This window comes from Oculina patagonica, chromosome 8 (assembly GCF_052425735.1).
Source record: "Oculina patagonica isolate OP01 chromosome 8, crgOcupat, whole genome shotgun sequence".
Lineage (NCBI taxonomy): Eukaryota > Metazoa > Cnidaria > Anthozoa > Scleractinia > Oculinidae > Oculina > Oculina patagonica.
The window spans coordinates 11,734,628-11,754,451 of NC_135765.1; the positions used below are offsets into that span (position 1 = coordinate 11,734,628).

The 19,824-nt window shown below is 35.7% G+C and overlaps 1 protein-coding gene across 1 annotated transcript in view; it reads right to left on the bottom strand.

Moving 5' to 3' along the window:
* Positions 1 to 344: 344 nt before the first annotated feature.
* The window catches only part of LOC144664335 (mediator of RNA polymerase II transcription subunit 12-like protein), a 57,648-nt gene continuing 38,168 nt past the window's right edge, over positions 345 to 19,824 (bottom strand). The window contains 8 exon segments of the mRNA XM_078525432.1: positions 345 to 3,279; positions 4,451 to 4,873; positions 5,523 to 5,739; positions 6,679 to 7,081; positions 7,418 to 7,494; positions 7,496 to 7,797; positions 9,702 to 10,014; positions 10,943 to 11,113. Coding sequence (XP_078381558.1) covers positions 3,065 to 3,279; positions 4,451 to 4,873; positions 5,523 to 5,739; positions 6,679 to 7,081; positions 7,418 to 7,494; positions 7,496 to 7,797; positions 9,702 to 10,014; positions 10,943 to 11,113 — 2,121 coding nt within the window. The 3' untranslated portion in view covers positions 345 to 3,064.

The following is a 19,824-nucleotide window of genomic DNA, read 5'->3' on the forward strand; positions in this document are numbered from 1 at the left end:
TCTTTTATAAGGCAAATTTTCCGCCTCGGGCTAATATTTCCCTATAGAACACCATCCATTTGTATTTTACAGCTAAGCCATTGCCTACATACCTTCAAGGTCACTACCTTTAGGAGCTACTAAATTTAGAGAAATTTTCGTTTGCAAGATTTAGCGTCTTGTTCAAAAAAGAGCTTTCTTCGGGTTTTTAAGAGTTTGGCGAACTCAGGTGAAACTTGAAAGTAATTGTAAATCTATCGATTACTATATGGGCGATTTGTCTCGAAATCGCCCCATTCTAAAAATAGTTGGTTTAGGACAAGTTTAGCTTTCCTACATCTATGTTAGACACGAATAGACGAGAATGTTATAGATCAATAATTTTTATTGACATCGGTTTGCTTTGTTATTGAAATATATTACATATTTTTACAACAATCACGAGTCACCGTATATAACTGTTGAGTAAAATAAAGAAAATAAATAATAACAATAATTAAAAAAAAAATACAAAAATCCAGAACAAAACGATAATTAAATGAGAAAATTTGCGGCTTTTGAAGCCAAACTCTTTTCACTCCCAACAGTTTTAAGCATTGCAAGCATTGCTGTTTGTCGTTTTATACCTTGCATTATCATTGTTTCTCTGACCGAGACGAATTTATTAAGTTCCTGCTCTGAGTAGCCTATGACTACAAGCCGATTTACACGCTACAATTTCTCTACGATACGCATCACTGATACACTTGCGGAAGAGTCTTTGACAAGGCTGTTTCTTGCTAAAGTCAATCCATTTGATAAAATACAATATACTTCAACTGCCTTTTCACGAATTGGGTATAGCACGTACGATTCGTTTTTCGACATGATCGCGCAAAAAACTGTTTAATTTGACAATGCTGCGATTTCTAAACTTAAAAACACATTCTAACTAGACGAATTTAGTTCCCAAAAGAAATGCAATAACCCTTATTAATATCAACATACGACTAGCTAATTTTACCACCAAAGCCTCACTTTTCAAGTGTGAACTTGTTAAGACTTTTTTTCATCAAAGAATTCCCAAAATAGCAAAGATGAAAACAAACAAAATGAGTGCAGGTGACAAAACCAAAAAAGATTTTCGTTAAACGAGGCTTTGGGTGATTTTTGGCAGCTGACGTAATCTTGCATAACACCTTTTCCATTTGGACATCACGTCAACACCGGATTGGATGCTCCGACGATTATACGCCTTATAAAGCTGGGCCCTGTTGTTCAAAGCACAATTACAGTGCAAATTTTGATCGCTGTTTTGCAACTTTTCAGTGAAGTTCTATATTCCTTTCCTCCATTACGACATCGGCTAATCCCAAACTCCAGCCAACAATAGCATCGAAAAACATGTTTATACAAGAGAAATAAAAACCTTGATCGTCGATTAGTGTTTATCAGCTTTCGAACAACCTGGTACAGGCCGAACTTAAAATAACAACTTTTAGCTATAAAGGCAATCAAAAGACTGCTTCCTTGTTCGGCTCTTCTTTCTCTTTGCCACACGCGGACTGTCTTGTACCAAATGTTCTCTGGCTGTTGTCAAATTGATAGTCGGTAGCTTAAGCAAACCGCAATATCGAAAGAAACGAGAACGTCCCTAATCAAAAGGTTCAATTTAAATCGGCCCTTTTGTACAAAGCAGTATTAATAGAATCTCGAACATTCAATTTAACAATTTCTCTTTTTTTTTTCTCTGTCCAACGCTTTGAACTTTGCACGATATCAAGGCTTACTTAAAACGCTTTGAAACGATAAAAAATAAATACCTAAGAAACTGTTAATCCTAGATTAGCGCTTATCAGCTCGAACAACCGGACCACACAGAACAGTCCCAATTTTTCCCACCATTCTTAAAGGAGCTACGTCACGGGGATTTGCAGATTTTTTGTCTAAACTATTCTAAAGTTAGTGGTAGGCAACTTTACCCATGAAAAACATTATATTTAAATATCTTAAAGCCTGGTTCTCATATGATCGTCCCGATCGTCTCTGTCGCTTCTGTCGCTTCAAAAAGTTTGCTTGCTCCAATCACCTCAGACTTTGCAAGCGACAGAGACGATCGGGGCGATCATATGAGAACCAGCCTTAAGGATGATATAACCTTAATTTGCGGATATAAATCAAGCTACGGCTTTAAATACCGATTTTTTCGAAGACGCTATTTTAGCCATATATATTTTAAGTGGTAATCCATTTCCATTCGAGCCATCCGTCGCCAAAGACGCTCGTTAATAGTTTCAGTGCTCTAATATAACAATTTTTAATAAAAATGGACTATTAGGTTTCATGCGACACAAACATGTTGTAAAAAACAGTGTTTGAATGGGAATCCGACGGTGAAATTCTCGTTTCAATAATTAGACAAGCATTGTCTCTAAGCATTTAGATATAAGATAGTTATGACATGAGAGTAAACTATGAGAGTAAACTGAATTGTACTAGGTAAACGCGAGAGTCTAAAAAAAGATATAGAATATAATCTTAAAGTCGTCTTCGGCATCCCCATCGTGGTTTCTTAAATAGACCTTATTCGCTTGGGCGGTTTGTTGCCCCATTTCAGACCAGGTGATAAAACTCTTGAGAGTTCTTGCTTTAAAATTTTCAAAAAGTCGCGTGTAGTTGAATGAATAATTTTGGGATGGAAAGAAAGGACAATTCTTAAGAGAATGTCATGTGGTCTGAAATGGGAAAACAAACACCCATGAAACTTCTCCGGGCGACAGCAAGTGCAAAATTTGAAAGCAGCCACACCTACTCAAAACATCAAAGGACCAAATCACTGAGATCAAAACAAATTTTCTCAAAGATCACTGGAGTTAATGTATGGAGACTAGTAAGGAGACTTTGTATTTCGATTCTGGCTGTACTTGATAATCGCGAGAAAAATTTGTATCATTTCCATCATCGGGATCTCCGTGGTGGTGGCTTAAATTCTACTTTGATTCAACACCAAGTCTTCCTATATCGTATCTGAACTGCGCGCTGTGTACTCGGTTCGAGCTATATACATCTACTATTACAAATGACATTATTTATATCCCTGTGGCCCTTAGAACTGTTGTGGTTGGAACTGAGGGTTTGTAGTGTACTGCTGTTGTTGGGCTTGCTGTGTCAGGTCCTGTGGTGCTGGGGTTGACAGTTGTCGTGTAAACTGAGCGATGTCTTGTCTCTGAAGCCCGATATCCGGTGGAGCGGAAAGTTGTCTTTGGAGAGTTATGTCAGCGGTTTGTGTAAATTGTGGTGGCAGGGATATTTCTTGACCACCTTATAAGAGAAACACTTTTATTAGTAACAACATGGTGCCTCGCAAAACGATACAAGATACACTGAGATTGCATGGAGGTTACACTATACCTGAGATGTACAACAAGCGTACACTAAGGTAATTGTGATTAATAAAACTTTTATTTTGTCTCAAATTACTGTAGTCGAAGAGACAAATCTTATCTCAACAAACCGTAACACGTAAAACGTGCAAATTAAAAATGACTATGCCATTTACTAATTAGTTGAACACTGCAGAAGAGCTTTTGTTATGTGTGACAGAGGAAACACCTTTGCAGAAGTTATTGTCAAGAAGAGTGGATCACTGTTTTACGAAGATTTAAACATGAAAGATTGTGTTTAGCATTGAAAATGGACTCACTATAGACTATACTCAAGTATGTGTAGCAATCCATAGTGGATGATGGGAGAAAGTTTATTTCTCCACCTGAGTGACCTTACACATGTGGTAAGCATGGTGGATCTCTGAGACGAGCACACCAGCAGTGTGTGTGTGTGCAGTGTTCATTATTATAGTGCTAGACTGTCGTTTTTAGTGCTCTTTTAGATTTTAAGATGGTTTCCGTCCACTATTCGAGCAGTACAGGAAAAAATTAAGTTACCAAAAGGACCTCTTAGCATGGTAACAGTTTAAGTAAGGCTAACAAAACCTGCCAAAGCTTCAGCACTCAAGCTGAACCCGCGAGAGAAAAATGGATTTGAAATTATCTATATTTCAGTTAAAACGGACGTTTCACGCCAGTTCAAAACGAAATGGCGCGCGTTTTCAACATTTTTACAAGTTTTTACTTTATTTTTCTCGAGAATGCTTAAGAATTTAACTACGGGGTCACTAAGACCGTATACAAAATGTTGCCGTGCTATAAGTAGGTTTTTGGTACTTAATTTTTGCACTCATTGCTCGAACTTTCAGCGGAATCCGCCTTAAATGGTTTTAAGCATGGAAAGCTTCTGACTTTAAGGTATGATTGTTCCGTGGTTTTGGCCTTAGCTAACGAACTAAGTGAAGCGAGATAGACTGAAATCCGCTTTTTATTATCGTTAGGGGGATTCTATGTGGCAGTCAGTAACTTATTATCAACTTTACACACGAAGATAGAAATGTCCCATTACATCGAGGTTATGATTGCAACATCAAGGTTAAACCAACCTGAGATTTGCCTCTGTATCCTCATCATTAGTTCCGCATTAGAAGTCTGGCGATTTTGTTGTTGCTGTTGTTGTTGCTGCTGCTGTTGCTGTTGTTGAACTTGTTGTTTTAACTTGGCTGCTAACAACCTCTGCTGTTGTTGCTGTTGCCTGCTAACCGGGCTCTGCTGGTATTGGGTTTGGAAAGTTTGCTGCATTTGTGACACTGGGTTCAGCTGCGCATGGCCGGATGAAACAGGCAACTGGTGTTGCATCGTGGGCTGTGGCTGGATAGCCCGCTGACCAGCCAAGGAAAACTGCTGCTGCTGTTGCTGTTGCTGTTGAACTTGCTGCTGTTGTTGTTGTTGTTGTTGTTGCTGCTGCTGTGCTTGCTGTTGTTGCTGCGGCTGTATTGCCCTCGTGATGGCTTGGGAAACTGTAAGGCCTATGAAACAACAAAGGACAAATGATTGAGTCGAGGGTTGAAGAACTAATGCTAGTGATAAGTATTATTCAATCCAAAACACTTCAGAAAGTACAGCTGGTAGGGTCACAAGGCAAAATAAATCATAAATAATTTACGACCGAGAGTCAGTTTGTGCATCTCTAGGTTTTGCATTAGCGCAGATTAGATAAGTCTCCTACTCACAAACACTGTTCTGTATCTTACTCCACTAGCAAACTACGCATCCTATTTTTTTTTTTTTTTTGACGTTGTTACAGTGAAAGTGAAATAAACGCCTCTCTTTAATAAATGCCTCATATCTATTTAACGCCTCCCCTTGGACCCCAAAAATAAATAGACGCGCCGGGCGTTTATTAGATCATTTACGGTATTACCTAAACTAGCAAACTCTTTTCAATACAACCAGATATCTCCCCTTTCGAAAGGACGTATGCCTACTAGGAATGGCGACCTTCAAGTTTTTTTTTTGCAAATGAGGACACAATGCTTTACTATTGTTTTGTGAGTCATTGCATTTTGGTCATATTGTTTGTTGTCTTCTGTTCACACTGAATGACGCCTTCAAACCAGTCTCTTTTCTCTCTTTTAAACCGAGCGGTTTGTAACTTACATACTACACTAACTGTACCTTGATAGGCGGCTGTGTTGAATGGCTGCTGTTGCGTGACCATACCGGAAAGAGATGAAGGCAGCGTCATGGTGGTCGGTGTTGAAGGCGTCGAAACAAGATTGGGACGGGTGGTGACCTGGGTCCTACCAATGGGTAGGGTCTGTGGGCGTTGGGCTTGAACGAACGAGTATTGTTGATTGGGGTGGATTTGAGCTGCTCCTTGCGTTGCTTGAAGCTAGAGAAGAACGAAAAAAAAAACACTGAATTAAAGAGGTTCGTTGACTTAAATTTCAAAGGTGAATCGACATTTTTTTTCAAAGTTCATTTTTTTTTTTGGTTTGCCCTTCAAAGAAACGTACTGCCCACAAAATACGATGTCACACACCGCAAATAAGCACAGCCGAGTTTTACAACTGCGTGGATCTAGTGAAAACTACTAGATTGTCAGAGTCGCAAGCAAAAAGGAAGTACTCAAAGAGCGTGAGATCTAGCATTGTCGCTGGTTTGTCCTTCCGGTTCTGCTTGCGACTCCGACGATCTACTTTTAACTGGATCATAAGCGACGGAGTCATAAGCAAATTCGGAACAAAATGGAAACGTTCTGATTCGTCAGACTGCTTATGACTCCGCGTACGACTCTGATATTCGATTCACTAGGTCGTTAGCGCTCTTATGACTCGATTACGACTCTGACTCAGACTCTGTCCCCCCCCGGGGGGGGGGGGGCACTCCCTATAATGGCCTATACGGGGAGGCTCCGTCCGAAAGGGGTACCTTTTTCACGCTCCAGGTATATAAAAGGGTGGGAATTTTACAAGTTTAGGTATGTGAAAGGGTAGGGAAATCATTCCTTTAGGTATTTAAAGGGGCCTTTAATAAAAATATTTCGAACAGACGCACCTTGTGGCTGTATCATTTTAATTTATTAAACGCTACATAAAAATGAGAATAAGACTTCCTGTTTAAGGTATATGTCATGTCATTTAGGTATGTAAAAGGGGTACCTTTTTTCAATAAAAGGTATACGAAAGTGGTGCCTTTTCTGTCAAAATGGTATTTAAAAGGGTAAGGGGTTGGACCTCGGGGCGGAGCCTCCCCGTATCAAATCTTTTCAAGTAGGCCCCGGGACTTCACCAGTGAAAACCCGCATTTAAGCCGTGCAGTTATTTCATACCTGGTTAGCCTGGGGTAAATGCCTCAGCTGTTGACTTGTAGGCTGCTGTTGCTGTTGCTGCTGTTGTTGTGTCAACTGTGTTTGTCCTAACTGTAATTGCTGTTTGAGAAGAGCATTTTGAGACAATGCATACATGGCTTGCTGTAACGTTTGGGGTTGCTGTTGTTGCTGCTGCTGCTGCTGCTGCTGCTGTTGTTGTTGTTGTTGTTGTTGTTGTTGCTGCTGCTGCTGCTGCTGCTGCTGTGCTTGCTGTTGTTTTTGCCTCATAATTTGAAGAAATTGGTTGGTTTGTGCTTGAGTGGTCCGCTGTGGTTGATGAGGCAGTGGGTTCTGTAAGGTGGGTGACTGTAGCATGGAGCGTAGATCAGTTAACGGATTCGGCATACCCGTTGGATTTGCCAACCTTGAGAAATGGAAAAAAATTAATAATAACCACAAACCACATGCCTGAAAAAGCTCTACCTTTGATTATGCGATCTATCCTCCTACCTTATTACCAGCTAAAGCTTCTAAATATACTACTTTCCAATTATCCCTTTAAAACACCTTAACGCAAACGACACCACAGCGTTGTTAATGCACAGTTACAACGGATTTTTCTGTTCTTATTTTTTCCAATTTCTCAAACTTAAAAATATTTCTATTTGGATCGACATAATCAAACAGTTCGATATCCGTCAGTGGCTTTTCGTGTGTCCAGGATAGCATAAGGGAGGAAGCTGTTAGAGTTTGGACCCACCTTTGCTGTGCTTGAGGCTGCAACCCAGGCTGTAGGCCCCTCTGCTGCGGAGCCTGCTGGAAGAAAGCTTGTTGTTGCTTGTTGTTGTTGTTGTTGCTGCTGCTGCTGCTGCTGCGGCGTCGATTGGCCGAACATAACTCCAGGCTGACTCTGCAGATACTGCTGCTGCTGTTGTTGTTGTAGCAGCTGTTGCATCTTCTTTTGCATGGCTGCTTGGCTGGGAGGTTTAGGTGGCCGCTTTGGTCGCTTGGTTGCCTTAGGCTTGGCTTGTTTCCCTTCTGGTACAGTGACCTGGTTAGTGGGGAGGTTGGGCGGCACGTTGAGAACTGAAGACACGTTAACGGCTGAAGCACCCGGCGTAGCAATCAAAGGTACAGTGCCTGTGATGAGAAAAAAGTTGAATGAAGATGAAGTGTTCAACATGACACGAGCATGGGACAAAGAAAAATTCTGAGTCCCCGACGGGAATCGAACCCATGGCCTCCCAGATACCGGTTGGGGGCTCTAACCAACTGAGCTTCGAGAGACTCGTTGTGAGCTGGGCCATTTTACTAGGTTGATAAGTGACACGCGTCCTGCATACTGCTAGGATCAGCAATGTCGAATTCATCAAGTTTGTAGTAAATCATAAAGATGGTAAATTTTAAGCTCGGTAATAAATAATGATGATGAAGTGTTCAACATGACTCGAGCATGGGACAAAGAAAAAATCGACATTGCTGATCCTAGCAGTATGCAGGACGCGTGTCACTTATCAACCTAGTACAAACAATTACAAGTCAATAGCAAAAAATATCCGTACCTCTATCCCGATCTTGGCGCGAAAACGGTCACAGAAAATAGAAAATATCTCAAGATAACTGGAGAAACTTCTGGTGCTATCGTAAGAAATAGAGCACCGCCGACAACTAAAGGCATGAGGTAACACTACGCTTCACTGCACCGCACTTGACTTGTGACGTAACCGGAAATAATGTAACGCAAAAGTAACGTCATGCGGGCGCTACAGCTATTGACATTGCCGATCCTAGCAGTATGCAGGACGTGTGTCACATGTGAACCTAGTAAATGGCCTTGCTCACCCCCGGGGGGCTACTCAGAAACGTTTTGTACGGGGAGGCTCCGCCCCGAAGTCCAACCCCTTACCCTTTTATATACCATTTTGACAGAAAAGGCACCCCTTTCGTATACCTTTTACTGAAAAAAGGCACCCCTTTCATATACCAAAAGACATAACAAACGCCTAAAACAAGAAGTCTTGATGTTTTTTTTGGAGCGCTTAAAAAAAATTAAATGATACCTCCATAAGGTGCGTCTGTTCGAAATCTCTTAATTGAAGGCCTTTTTAAATACCTAAATGAGCGATATCCCTACCCTTTTATATATCTTAGCTTGTGAAATTCCTACCCTTTTATATACCTGAAGCATGAAAAAGGTACCCCTTTCGGGCGAAGCCTCCCCGTATAGGCCAATATAGGGAGTGCCCCCCCCCCCCCCCCCGCGGGTGCTCACCATGACTCTCTCCGTAGCTTAGTGGATAAAGCATCCGACTGATGTTTGGGAGGTGATGGGTTGGATTCCCGTTAGGGACTCAGATTTTTTCTTTGTAAGCTCGTAACATGATTATTACATTTTTGATAGTACTTATTTCTTGGGCGCCACACAGTAAACGGAATACTCCCATGTGATCGCTCTAGGTTTTGATTGGAGAATTTGTAGAAATATTTGGTAAAATTGGAACTTGTCTTCTAAGCAAACGCATCTTCACAGGTTAGGCGCAAACATTACTGCGCGAGTGACACGCGTGACTTCCACGCACGAATACCACGCGTATATACAGTGGAACCCCGATATAACGATCTTCGATATAACGATATTCCCGATATAACGATGAATATGTTATGTTCCGGCAATAGTAAAATGTATGGGACGGAACCCCGATACAACGATTGCTCGATATAACGATATAATTTTACTGCCCCCTTGGCATATCGTTATATCGGGGTTCCACTGTACCGCGTTTTCAATGGCGCGACCAAAAACATCCTCCATGGTGGATTTCCACTGTCGCGTAGTTTTTTAAGTGCGTTTACGTGCGTGAAAAAAATTAGAGACAACGTATGAACGACTTGCGTAAACGTGTACGCAAGCCGTTCACACATTGTGTCTAAATTTTTTCACGCACGTTAACGGACGTAAAAAAAATATATATAAGCATAAGGGACATGCATCAACTTGCTCTATTGCGGCTCTATGCATGCCACTACTTACAAAACACTCTTACCCTTAACATCAGCTGGTGTCTGAGGAGTGGACGGTTGACTTATCCTCTCCCCCGCTGCAACTTCTGCTTCTGTTCTATCTTCCGCCTCGTCTTGCTCGTCCTCCTTGTCAGGTGCAGGACTAAGGAAGTAGCTCAGGGGGCGCCTCCTCGGGTGCGAGTGGTGCAGCAGTCTTCGAAAATCTTGCTCATACCTCAAGGGTTTACGCTCTATTCGGACGGCACCGAACCACGCCCACGAAAGGGGTGAAGGGTTTTTGTACCCCTCCATGAGATCCCAGGCACTAATTCTTTGTTTGCCTGTTATTTGGAGGCCCTGAAGAAAAGTAGAGGCGATACAAAGTAATGAAAAAAGGGGAAGCACATATATAACAAAACGACCAGCAAGTAATTCTAAAGCTTCCAAATAATAAGAACACGTCAGTCTTACCAAATGATAAGCCACGGCAGCATATACACAAGACAAACGATCATGTAGAGCTTACTTTTGTTTAGAGTTAATCATCTACCATAGCGTGCTTTAACATTAATTAACATTTTATCATCTTTTTCTGTTGTATTTTCGTGAACACAGGCTGCTTTATGTTTTGACCTAAGCTGTATACCCTCTCCCTCACCCCACAAAAAAAACCTTAAAGACAAATAAGCCCTTAACAGACCTATACCATCAAACATTATGATATTTAATCTTCACATTAATAAATCGCCAAATAAATTACTAAAACGTATCAAAAGATCAGAAGATGGATCCATTGGTTGCCGGTTGCTTGGCAGCTTGAAGTCAGAGACGCTGTAATGGCTTATAAATGTTTGCACGGACAAGCCCCAGCATATCTGCGCAGCAAATTTATTGTTAGAGCTGACGTCCATTCTATCAATACAAGACACAGAAACAAGTTGGATGTCCCGCTATTCAAAACAGCTACCGGCCAGCAGTCATTTGCATTCAGGGCTACTCGGCTTTGGATCGAACTACCTCGGACTCTAACAGATGTTAATAGTTTTAGTATTTTTAAGGATGCTATAAAACGTCGCGCTTGGAAGAATTTTATTGAAACATAGAACCCTTTTTAACGTAACCCTTTATGATATTTAGAATAATTTTATTTTTTAGCTGTACATTTTTAATATTTCATTGTAATTTACCCTGAAAAACCATTTTTGGAGAGGTGAATAAAATCTTATCTTATCTAAGATGCCACCGATGGAGTCTAATTACAAACTTAACTATGTAACAAGAATACCTGGCTGTTACTCCCTCCCCCTGCAGGGAGCTTGTCTGCACTCTGTCCAGGGTTCACTGGTGTCTCCTTTGCGGGCGAGACAGTGAACACGTTGTGCGAGAGAGGGGGGAGGGGTAAGAGCTGTTTGCACTGCTGCATGATGTCGATAGTACTTTTCCCAGCAAGTTCACGCTGAAAACAATAACTAATAATAATAATAATAATAATAATAATAATAATAATAATAATAATAATAATAATAATAATAATAATAATAATAATAATAATAATAACTTTATTTAAAGAGGGTGACACTTTTATTAGTTAAAATTAAAGGGCAGCTTCGAGCCAAAGTGGCGCATACTACCGAAGCTTATCCAAGCTTTCTGTAGCATTAAGCAGCTAGGAGTATTTCTCCCCCATCCCCTGGATGGGATGCTAGTCCATCGCAGGGTTACCCCAGAATTATTTCGCCGGTACCCATTTATACACCTGGGTGGAGAGAGGCACTATGAGAGTAAAGTATCTTCCCCAAGAACACAACACAGTGACCAAGGCCAGTGCTCGAACCCGGAACATTCGCTCCGGAGTACGACGCGCTAACCATGAGGCCACCGCGCTTCCCACTCAGTTAACATTAGGTAATATGCAAAACTCTCTTTATATTAGGCAATTGGAAGAGTTTCAAACAGAGTTGTTCCAGACTATGGAAAAAAGCGAACACTTTAAGACTACTATTTTCATGAATAGTGGAACAGAATACCGTTTGTAAATCGCATTCGTCAGATGTAATACACAGAGATACGAGTTACGTATTCCAAAATTTAGCAAAACACACTTCTAACATCTTGTCAAACAACAAATTCAATAGGGCTTCTCAAAATGGTGCAAATAGTGACTTACTTTGGGACTACATGTGCTGTCCCGCGTTTTTTTCACATACCCCTATAAAAAAAATTTAAATCAAATCTTGAATCAAAATCTTGAAACAAAATCTGAACACAAATCTTGATTCAAAATCTTATACCAAAACTTTTTACAAACCTTGAATCCAAGCGTAGCGTTTTATAGTATTTTATTTTTTAAATGCATGAAACTTTTGATCAAATATAATATTTTATTATATTTGCTCCTTGTCTTTACAACTGATCTGGAAATTAAATCTTTTTTACAGTGCTTACTCCAAAACTGTATTCAACACTTTATCCCAATATAAAATTCTCTTATACTCTTTTTCACACAAATTCTATTGTGCGTTTAAACTTGCTTTGATTTCATTTGATTCAACATTTTTTTCATATCTTTTTTCATCCTTTCTTAAAATGTTTTTTAGCTCTTTTAATTCTTTAAAAAACGATTCTCTTTCTTTAAAAAACAATTCTATTTCTGTTTTTGAATATTGTGTTGATTTATTTGAATCCATACTTATATATATACATTATATAATTTACAGTTCCTCTTTTTGTATTTTGATATTTTTCTAAATTTTGGATACATTGCTTTATCAATACTTTTAAAATTCTATTGTTAAACTCTTTATTAATTCATGCTTTTTCTCGCTTATTGTGTTATGTGCTTCATCCCTTGATTTTTCATTGTATTTGGCTATTGTTCTGTATCGTTTTTTGTTTATATTACAGTCATAATACAAATAATTATCTTTGGTGTTGTCTTTTATCTTTATTTTACCATCTAATTGAGCTATTCTTGATCGCAATTCTTTTTCAGTTTCTATTTGTACTTTATATTCAATCTTTTTAACTTTTTTCTTTATTGGATTCATTCTTATATTTATTAAATTATTTCCGTATTTGGTAGCATATTCTTCGATATATTTACTTTCTACTTTTTCAAGAGATTTTTTATCCTGACATGGACAGTTTACCAATAATTCTATAATCGGATCATGGTCTTTCAATTTATATACTTGGCTGTTTTTATTAGTTAAATGCCATTTTAAACGTGTTTTTATATCCTGACATGTACTGCCAATGTATTTTTTATCATTGTTAAATGAAACTATATATATTTTGCCATCTCTATACAAGCTATTTATTCGTGAATTAATTAGCTCAATATCGGGTTGTTTTCTTATTTTATAAACACTATTCAGATCGTTGTTATTTAGTCTAATATATTCTAATTTAGTAGTCCGCGATAAAGCAGTATAAAGCTGTTTTTTACACATCCTATTAGTATCAAATATGTTATACGGTTCGTTGATATTAGCGCCCTGATATTTGTATACAGTAATACAAAAGCTAGGAATAAAGTTATCCTCAAGTTCTTTTTGGTTAAACCAAAAATCATTTATGTAATATAAAGTGGTTTCTCTTTCTTCCTTGATATCTTCAATTTTGAATTGCATTGTATTATATATATCTTTGTCCTTGATATTTGATGTTGCTATTAGAGGCATATTTTTACAAACTACATAAGATTCTTTCTTGCTATTATAATTGAAATTTACCTTGTAATATTGTTTGTCCTTACAAAAATTTTCACAACAACGTTTATTCACATCTATTCGTGTTTTATTTAGATAACAAATGTTTTTCATTAATGTAGTATCTATTTGTTCAAACTTGTGTGATATTTTACCTTTTTTTAAAAATTTGTTTAGCATTTTGTAAGCAGGTACATCATATCGAGAACAGCCCTTGATATATTTTAATGTTTCAATATTTGGGCACATTTGATTGATAGCAGATGATTTTACATAGTCATATGATATCTGAGATCCGTTTTCCACTGGTGAGCATTGGAAAGAGTCTCCGAACAAAAATACTTTGATATTATGTTTTAAAAATGCTTGATATAACAAGGTCATATATTGGTTAGGTACCATAGAAAATTCATCAATAAAAAGGGTTTTTCCTTCAAGAGAGCTCATATCTCTTCTTTTCCATTCGCAAAAATATGAATCGAAAGTATGGCAATATTGATTTGTTTTATTGATATCGACATTATTTTTGATTAATCTAGATTTGACGTTTTCGATAGCTTTATTTGTATAGCTGAGTACCAATGGCTTGTCCTCTTTAATGACTAAATCGCAAAGTTTTTGTGTTTTTCCTGTTCCAGCTTTTCCATTGTATATGGCTCCCTCTCCTAAAAAATCCTTATATTGTGTCAAATCAATATTATCTCGATACCTCTTTTCAAAGTAAGAAAAACTACTATCAGTCACATATGCTTTTCCTATGCATTTTATATCAAATTTGATATCTTTTTTGTGCTTGAATAAAACTCGGGGATTTTGTATGAGAAATCCATCAGTATTTATTGAAATAATTTTACTCTCATCATCATAGCATTGGTTTAATAGCTTTAGACATTTTAATATAGCCCCTGATATCACGAATCGATTGATATTTGTATAGTCCGATATTAATCGTTCAATCTTAGTCTCTTTGATAAGAAATATATCATCGTAATTTGATATTGTAATATTTCTACTTTCGTTTAAAGCACTAGTCCAAGTGCATAAAATAGTATCAATATCTGATGAAATAAAACCATTGTTTGTTTTGTTATATTTGCGTCCTAAATTACCTATAAAAGCATTTACCATCATTTTTGCTTCCTTTTCATCAAAATTATTGAACATATACTCGATATACCCTTTGAAAGTGTCTGGTTTTAATGCTTTTTTTGATACGATTTTGTATTTTATCTGGCTCTTCGGCATATTTAACATATCGATGAGATATTTTATGAGATCCTTGTTATAAAAACCTGCCTCAATTTTAATTGGAGCATTAAAACATTTTAACATATACTCATCGATATAATATTCTCCATTATCATTTAAATCGTCTTCATAGTCAAACTCTTCGATATCGTCGTGAATCGTATATATGGGAATTGGTGATGAATTGTTTAATAATATGCTTGGATAGCACTTAGATATATCAATAGATACTAACTTCGATATATCTTCGTCTGTTATTTCGTCTGTAGTAGCAAATAAAAGAGCCCTTGGGTAATATTCGTCGAGAATTTGACGTGTTTTGATATTGTAAGATGACTCCGGTATATAACCATTTAATTGTTTATAAAGAGCTGAAGATATGCTTGTAAAACTTTGATTATACCATCTAAAATCATCCGATTTGTATATATCAAACAACTTGTCACATATACTCTTTCTTTCGTCATATTGATTGTTAAGTACATACATATTACGATTGTGATCAATAAAGCCATCCAAAACACCATTATTGTCCCAATGCATGTACTCGACATAGTAATTAGATTTTTTTGTGTATAGGTCTATTGCGATGGCCATTTTTGTATCTTTTGGTAATATAATAATTTGATTTTCACATGTAATTGACTTTATTTCATCTATATTAGTTAATTTTAGTATATTTTCGTGATATGAACTCCATTTGAATTCTGCCATATGTTTTAATAGGTTTTTGCATCTGCCTTGATTAGCTTTTGATGCGGTTATTTTTAAATTTTCATCTGTTATAGGCCACAAATGATGGTCTTTTACTATATATACAAGGCTACAAATACAATCATTTGCAATATGAGATACAAATTTTTTATATTGACTGTCAAAAGCATGAATAGATAACTTTGGATGACAAGCTGAACTCCATTTAATAATTTCATATGTGCTTATTCTTGGACCATCGAGGACGTACTCGTTTATTTCATCTCTTAATCTGCTATAATCATACTTTTTAAATCCTTGTTTGTTTTTAACTTGATCCCATATATAATCTATAACACATGTATTATTTCCATGCTTTTTAATTGGTCTTTGGTCTTTTAACAAGTAGTTTACAAGCTTAAGATTGCCCATTTTGTGTTTAATAAATTGTTTCTTTTTCAATACAATATAACTGTATTTTATGTGTGTAATATGCTCTCCCGATAGCATATTTATATTTGATTGTAAAATGGTATATAAACTGAATTTTAACATGTCTTCATGAGATATATCTTTTGGTATTATTGTTTCAAATGGACCATACGATTTTTGAATTTCGGAATTTAGTATATCATTTATTATTTTTACATCGATAGTTAATGATATGTTGGTGTTTTTATCCATTTTGTTCAGTCTTTCTTCAAATAAAGAAATAAACGATTGTCTGTATTTGTCTTTTGCATTTGATATATTCTGTTCACTTTTTCTTGCAAGAAATAAAGAATATTGCTCCATTTCAGATTCTATAATTTGATCTGTCTTTTTATCTCTGTGTTGTTTTTCGATATTTTGTATTTTATCGTATTTTGATTTGAATAGTTTGTCTCGTGTTTCATGTATTTTACTTAATTTTAGTTCTGTTGTAATGATTTGTTTTATCTTTCTGTGATATTTGATATCATTTATTACATTCTGACGTGTTTTTTTATTTAATAAATCTTTCCATTTATGGCCTAAAGCTTTGGCATCTTTTAAATATTGAGATGATAATTTTTTCAAATAGCTTTGATTTGTTTTATTCATATTAATATTATTAGAGAATATATTTTTAAATAATACGAGTTCTGGTGAGATCGTATTATTTTTTAGCGGGTTTTGAGAGCGTTTTTTGAGAGCGGGTTTTGATAATTTTTTTGTTTTCATTTTTTTTATACTATATGAAATTAGTATTTCTTTAAGTGTTTATAGTAAAATTATTTTTTTTATTTTTTTTAATTTCATGTTTTTGAATAACTAGATATATTTATATATTTAGTCATTGTTAAAGTGCATGAAAGTGTTTTATTGTGTATTGTTATTATCAATTATTTCAAATCTATCATCATCTTCTATTGCTTTGATAACAGCATTTTTGATATGTTTTTTTGACTTCAAATGTGTCCATTTAGCTGCTAATGAACTATCGTAATTACATATATCGCATTTCCATCGTTTATTTAACATATACTTAGTCTTTGAATTTTTGATAGCGTTTATTCTATCAGCGTCGTTATCATACTTTAAATTTCTTCCCATTTTCTCTTATTATACTATAAATGATATTTCTTTATATCTTTTACTATAAATATATTGTGCGTTTAAAAATAACCAGTAATAAAATATTATTGGTTGTCATCAACAACAATAACAGTATCATATCAATACTGTGTAACCAGCCTTATAGCCTTCTTCAATATATGTTACATAACTTGTCTTTATATATGTGACTGTTATAGTGCGTTTAGATATAAACAGATAATTATTTTCTTTAATATATATATAGAATGACTGATATAACATTAAATATCAAACACCTTTTAGAATCTGATCAAAGCTCGAATGATATAGCCTTCATTAATAAAATGTATTGTATTCAGAGCATCCTTAAAACAAATATTTGTATTATTAAAATGCTATCTTCAGACATATCAAATGAAGACAAAAATCATGTACGTTTAAAGTGTATACCTGAAGACCAGAAACGACGACGGGGAAGGCCTCGTAAGGATCAACATTAAATACATAATTATTCAGTTTACGGTTTTAGCCATAAGTTATAAATGATTAATGAGTACAATGTTTTTAATGACGTGATTTCTATTGACCAATCATATTTCAACAAATTTTACTCAAAAAGTTTACTCAAAAGTTTACATAAAAGTTTACACAAAAGTTTACTCAAAAGTTTACTCAAAAAGTTTATTCTGAAATTTACTGCCAAACACAGCTGTGCCGTGAAGTTATGTGTGTTATATATATAATGGTTTGTAATTCTGAAATCCACGATGAATTAAAAAATTTAAAAGAACCTATATGCCCTTTCTGTGATCAACTATTGATAAAAGGTATCAAGGATGCTGAGCAATGCTGTAGTAAGCAGGATATAGAAAATATAAATGGTATGGATGTCTGTCTAAATTGCGGTTTGGTTCATAGTTATGATTATGTCAGTGAGTATATTGATTTTTATGAAAATATGCATAGAATACGGCGAGAATCGGTATATCATCGTAAATATCACATCGAGGCTGTTTTAAACGATTTATGTATTAAAAATAGGGTACAATTGACTAGTGATCAAAGGAATCGAATTTATAAAGTGTTTGATATTATCGAATCCGGCGCTATTCCTGTTGTAAACAAAGGTAGAAAAAGACTTATATCAACCAAATTCATAATTAAACAGCTTTTTTTGATGATGAATCTACCTTGTGAATTTATCAAAATTAGCAAAAGCAAGAAAACGTTAGCCTATTATCGATTGTATTGGAATGAGATTTTGTCATTAAATTTTGGCGAAATAAATCGGATCATCCAATAAATTTCTTATCATATTTTCGTAGGTACTTGTCGATTATCGGACAGGTATCCGTCACATAATCGTCAATGTTCTTCATTGAAATTATGACGCTAGACGGATTGTAATCACCGCATCTCATCGTGTTTTTAATTGAGTTGAGTAAATGCTGGTAGCTCTGATATGCATATGTACTATTTTGAATTTTTAAATCGAGATTTTGATGATGCATCCAGCCTTGTATTAAAAGCGCTATTGTACTAATTGCAACCAAACTAACACCTCCTGTAGCAATACTTGATGAAATGGAGCCGGATGCAAAGAGAATAGACAATGAATTCCCTAATAATTTCCATTTTTTGAAACGTTTAACAGCCTGCTTATAAGCCCAACATTTTCGATGATATGTTTGATAATAAGCTTTCAATTCTATAATTTGTTCTTCAGTCAGTTCGCTTGATATATGGTTCCATGTAAATATGCATTTTCGATGTTTAGTCATATATATTAGTTATATATGATTTTTTTGCTTTATCATTTTGTTATTTTACCATTGCGCTTGTTCTTTATTGTGTAATACAGCTTCCTTATGTTTTGAATTAATCTATCAATAGAATCAATAATATTGCTAACCAATTTCACTGTTTTCATATAAGTGAATTAGATAAAATCGTTGGAGTTAGATAATTTATTCAAAGAATACATCGTATGTTTTATCTAAAAATTGAATTTTATGATAGATGGGCCCATTTATCGGGTATGTATTTTTACTAAAACCGATTCTTTGTATATAGTAACCTGAAGAAATTTGAAGGCTAGATGCATTCAGCGTATACCCCGAGAAAATTTTATCGAGACTAATGCCGTTGTTACAAATACCGATTCTAAATTGATTACCTATTTTAGTATACCAGAGATTCAAATAAACCCCTATATAAACATCTCTAATTTGCTCATAAGATACATCTAAATCATAATCGAGTGATAACTGATTAGACTCTAATTTCACCCATGGAAAATCAAAACTACTACCATTGTCGAAGTTTATTTTAATTCTTTTATTATCACCGGCTTTATAGTCATATTTAAGTGCCATATATATAGTCCATTCATCAGATTCAGTGACATTTTCATTTAAATTAATTTCGAAACCACTCATAAAGCCGTTTTTTGGATCAAAATCTTCTAACAATTTTGTGGTATTAAAGACAAGATTACTATTTAATCCAGACACTACAGCACCGTTACTATCTGCCATGATGAATTCAGATGGATCCGTTAGATCATAAAAATACTCGAAAATTTTATGGTAATAGCTGATGTTTCTTTTTTTAGCCATTTTTAATTCAAGATCAGACTTCAAATCGTCCCGAAAATTTTTTAACTGTTTATAATTAACAGCTTGATCATCAGTAGTACCTTCTGCAATACCATAAATAGCCTTTGTTTTCATATCAATTGATGCGTTGAAAGCTATTCTATCATTTTCAACATAATATAGCTGATCGTATATCATAGGATCAACGTTACTCTGATAACCTTTTATTCCATAAATCACGATATATGTTTGTAATTTTGGGACATATGCGTTCCCTGATTTCATCTTTAAAACGATATCAACATATAGATAATTATTAGGATGTTGTTGATATTTATTAATTTGTGCTATTGTTCTACTAT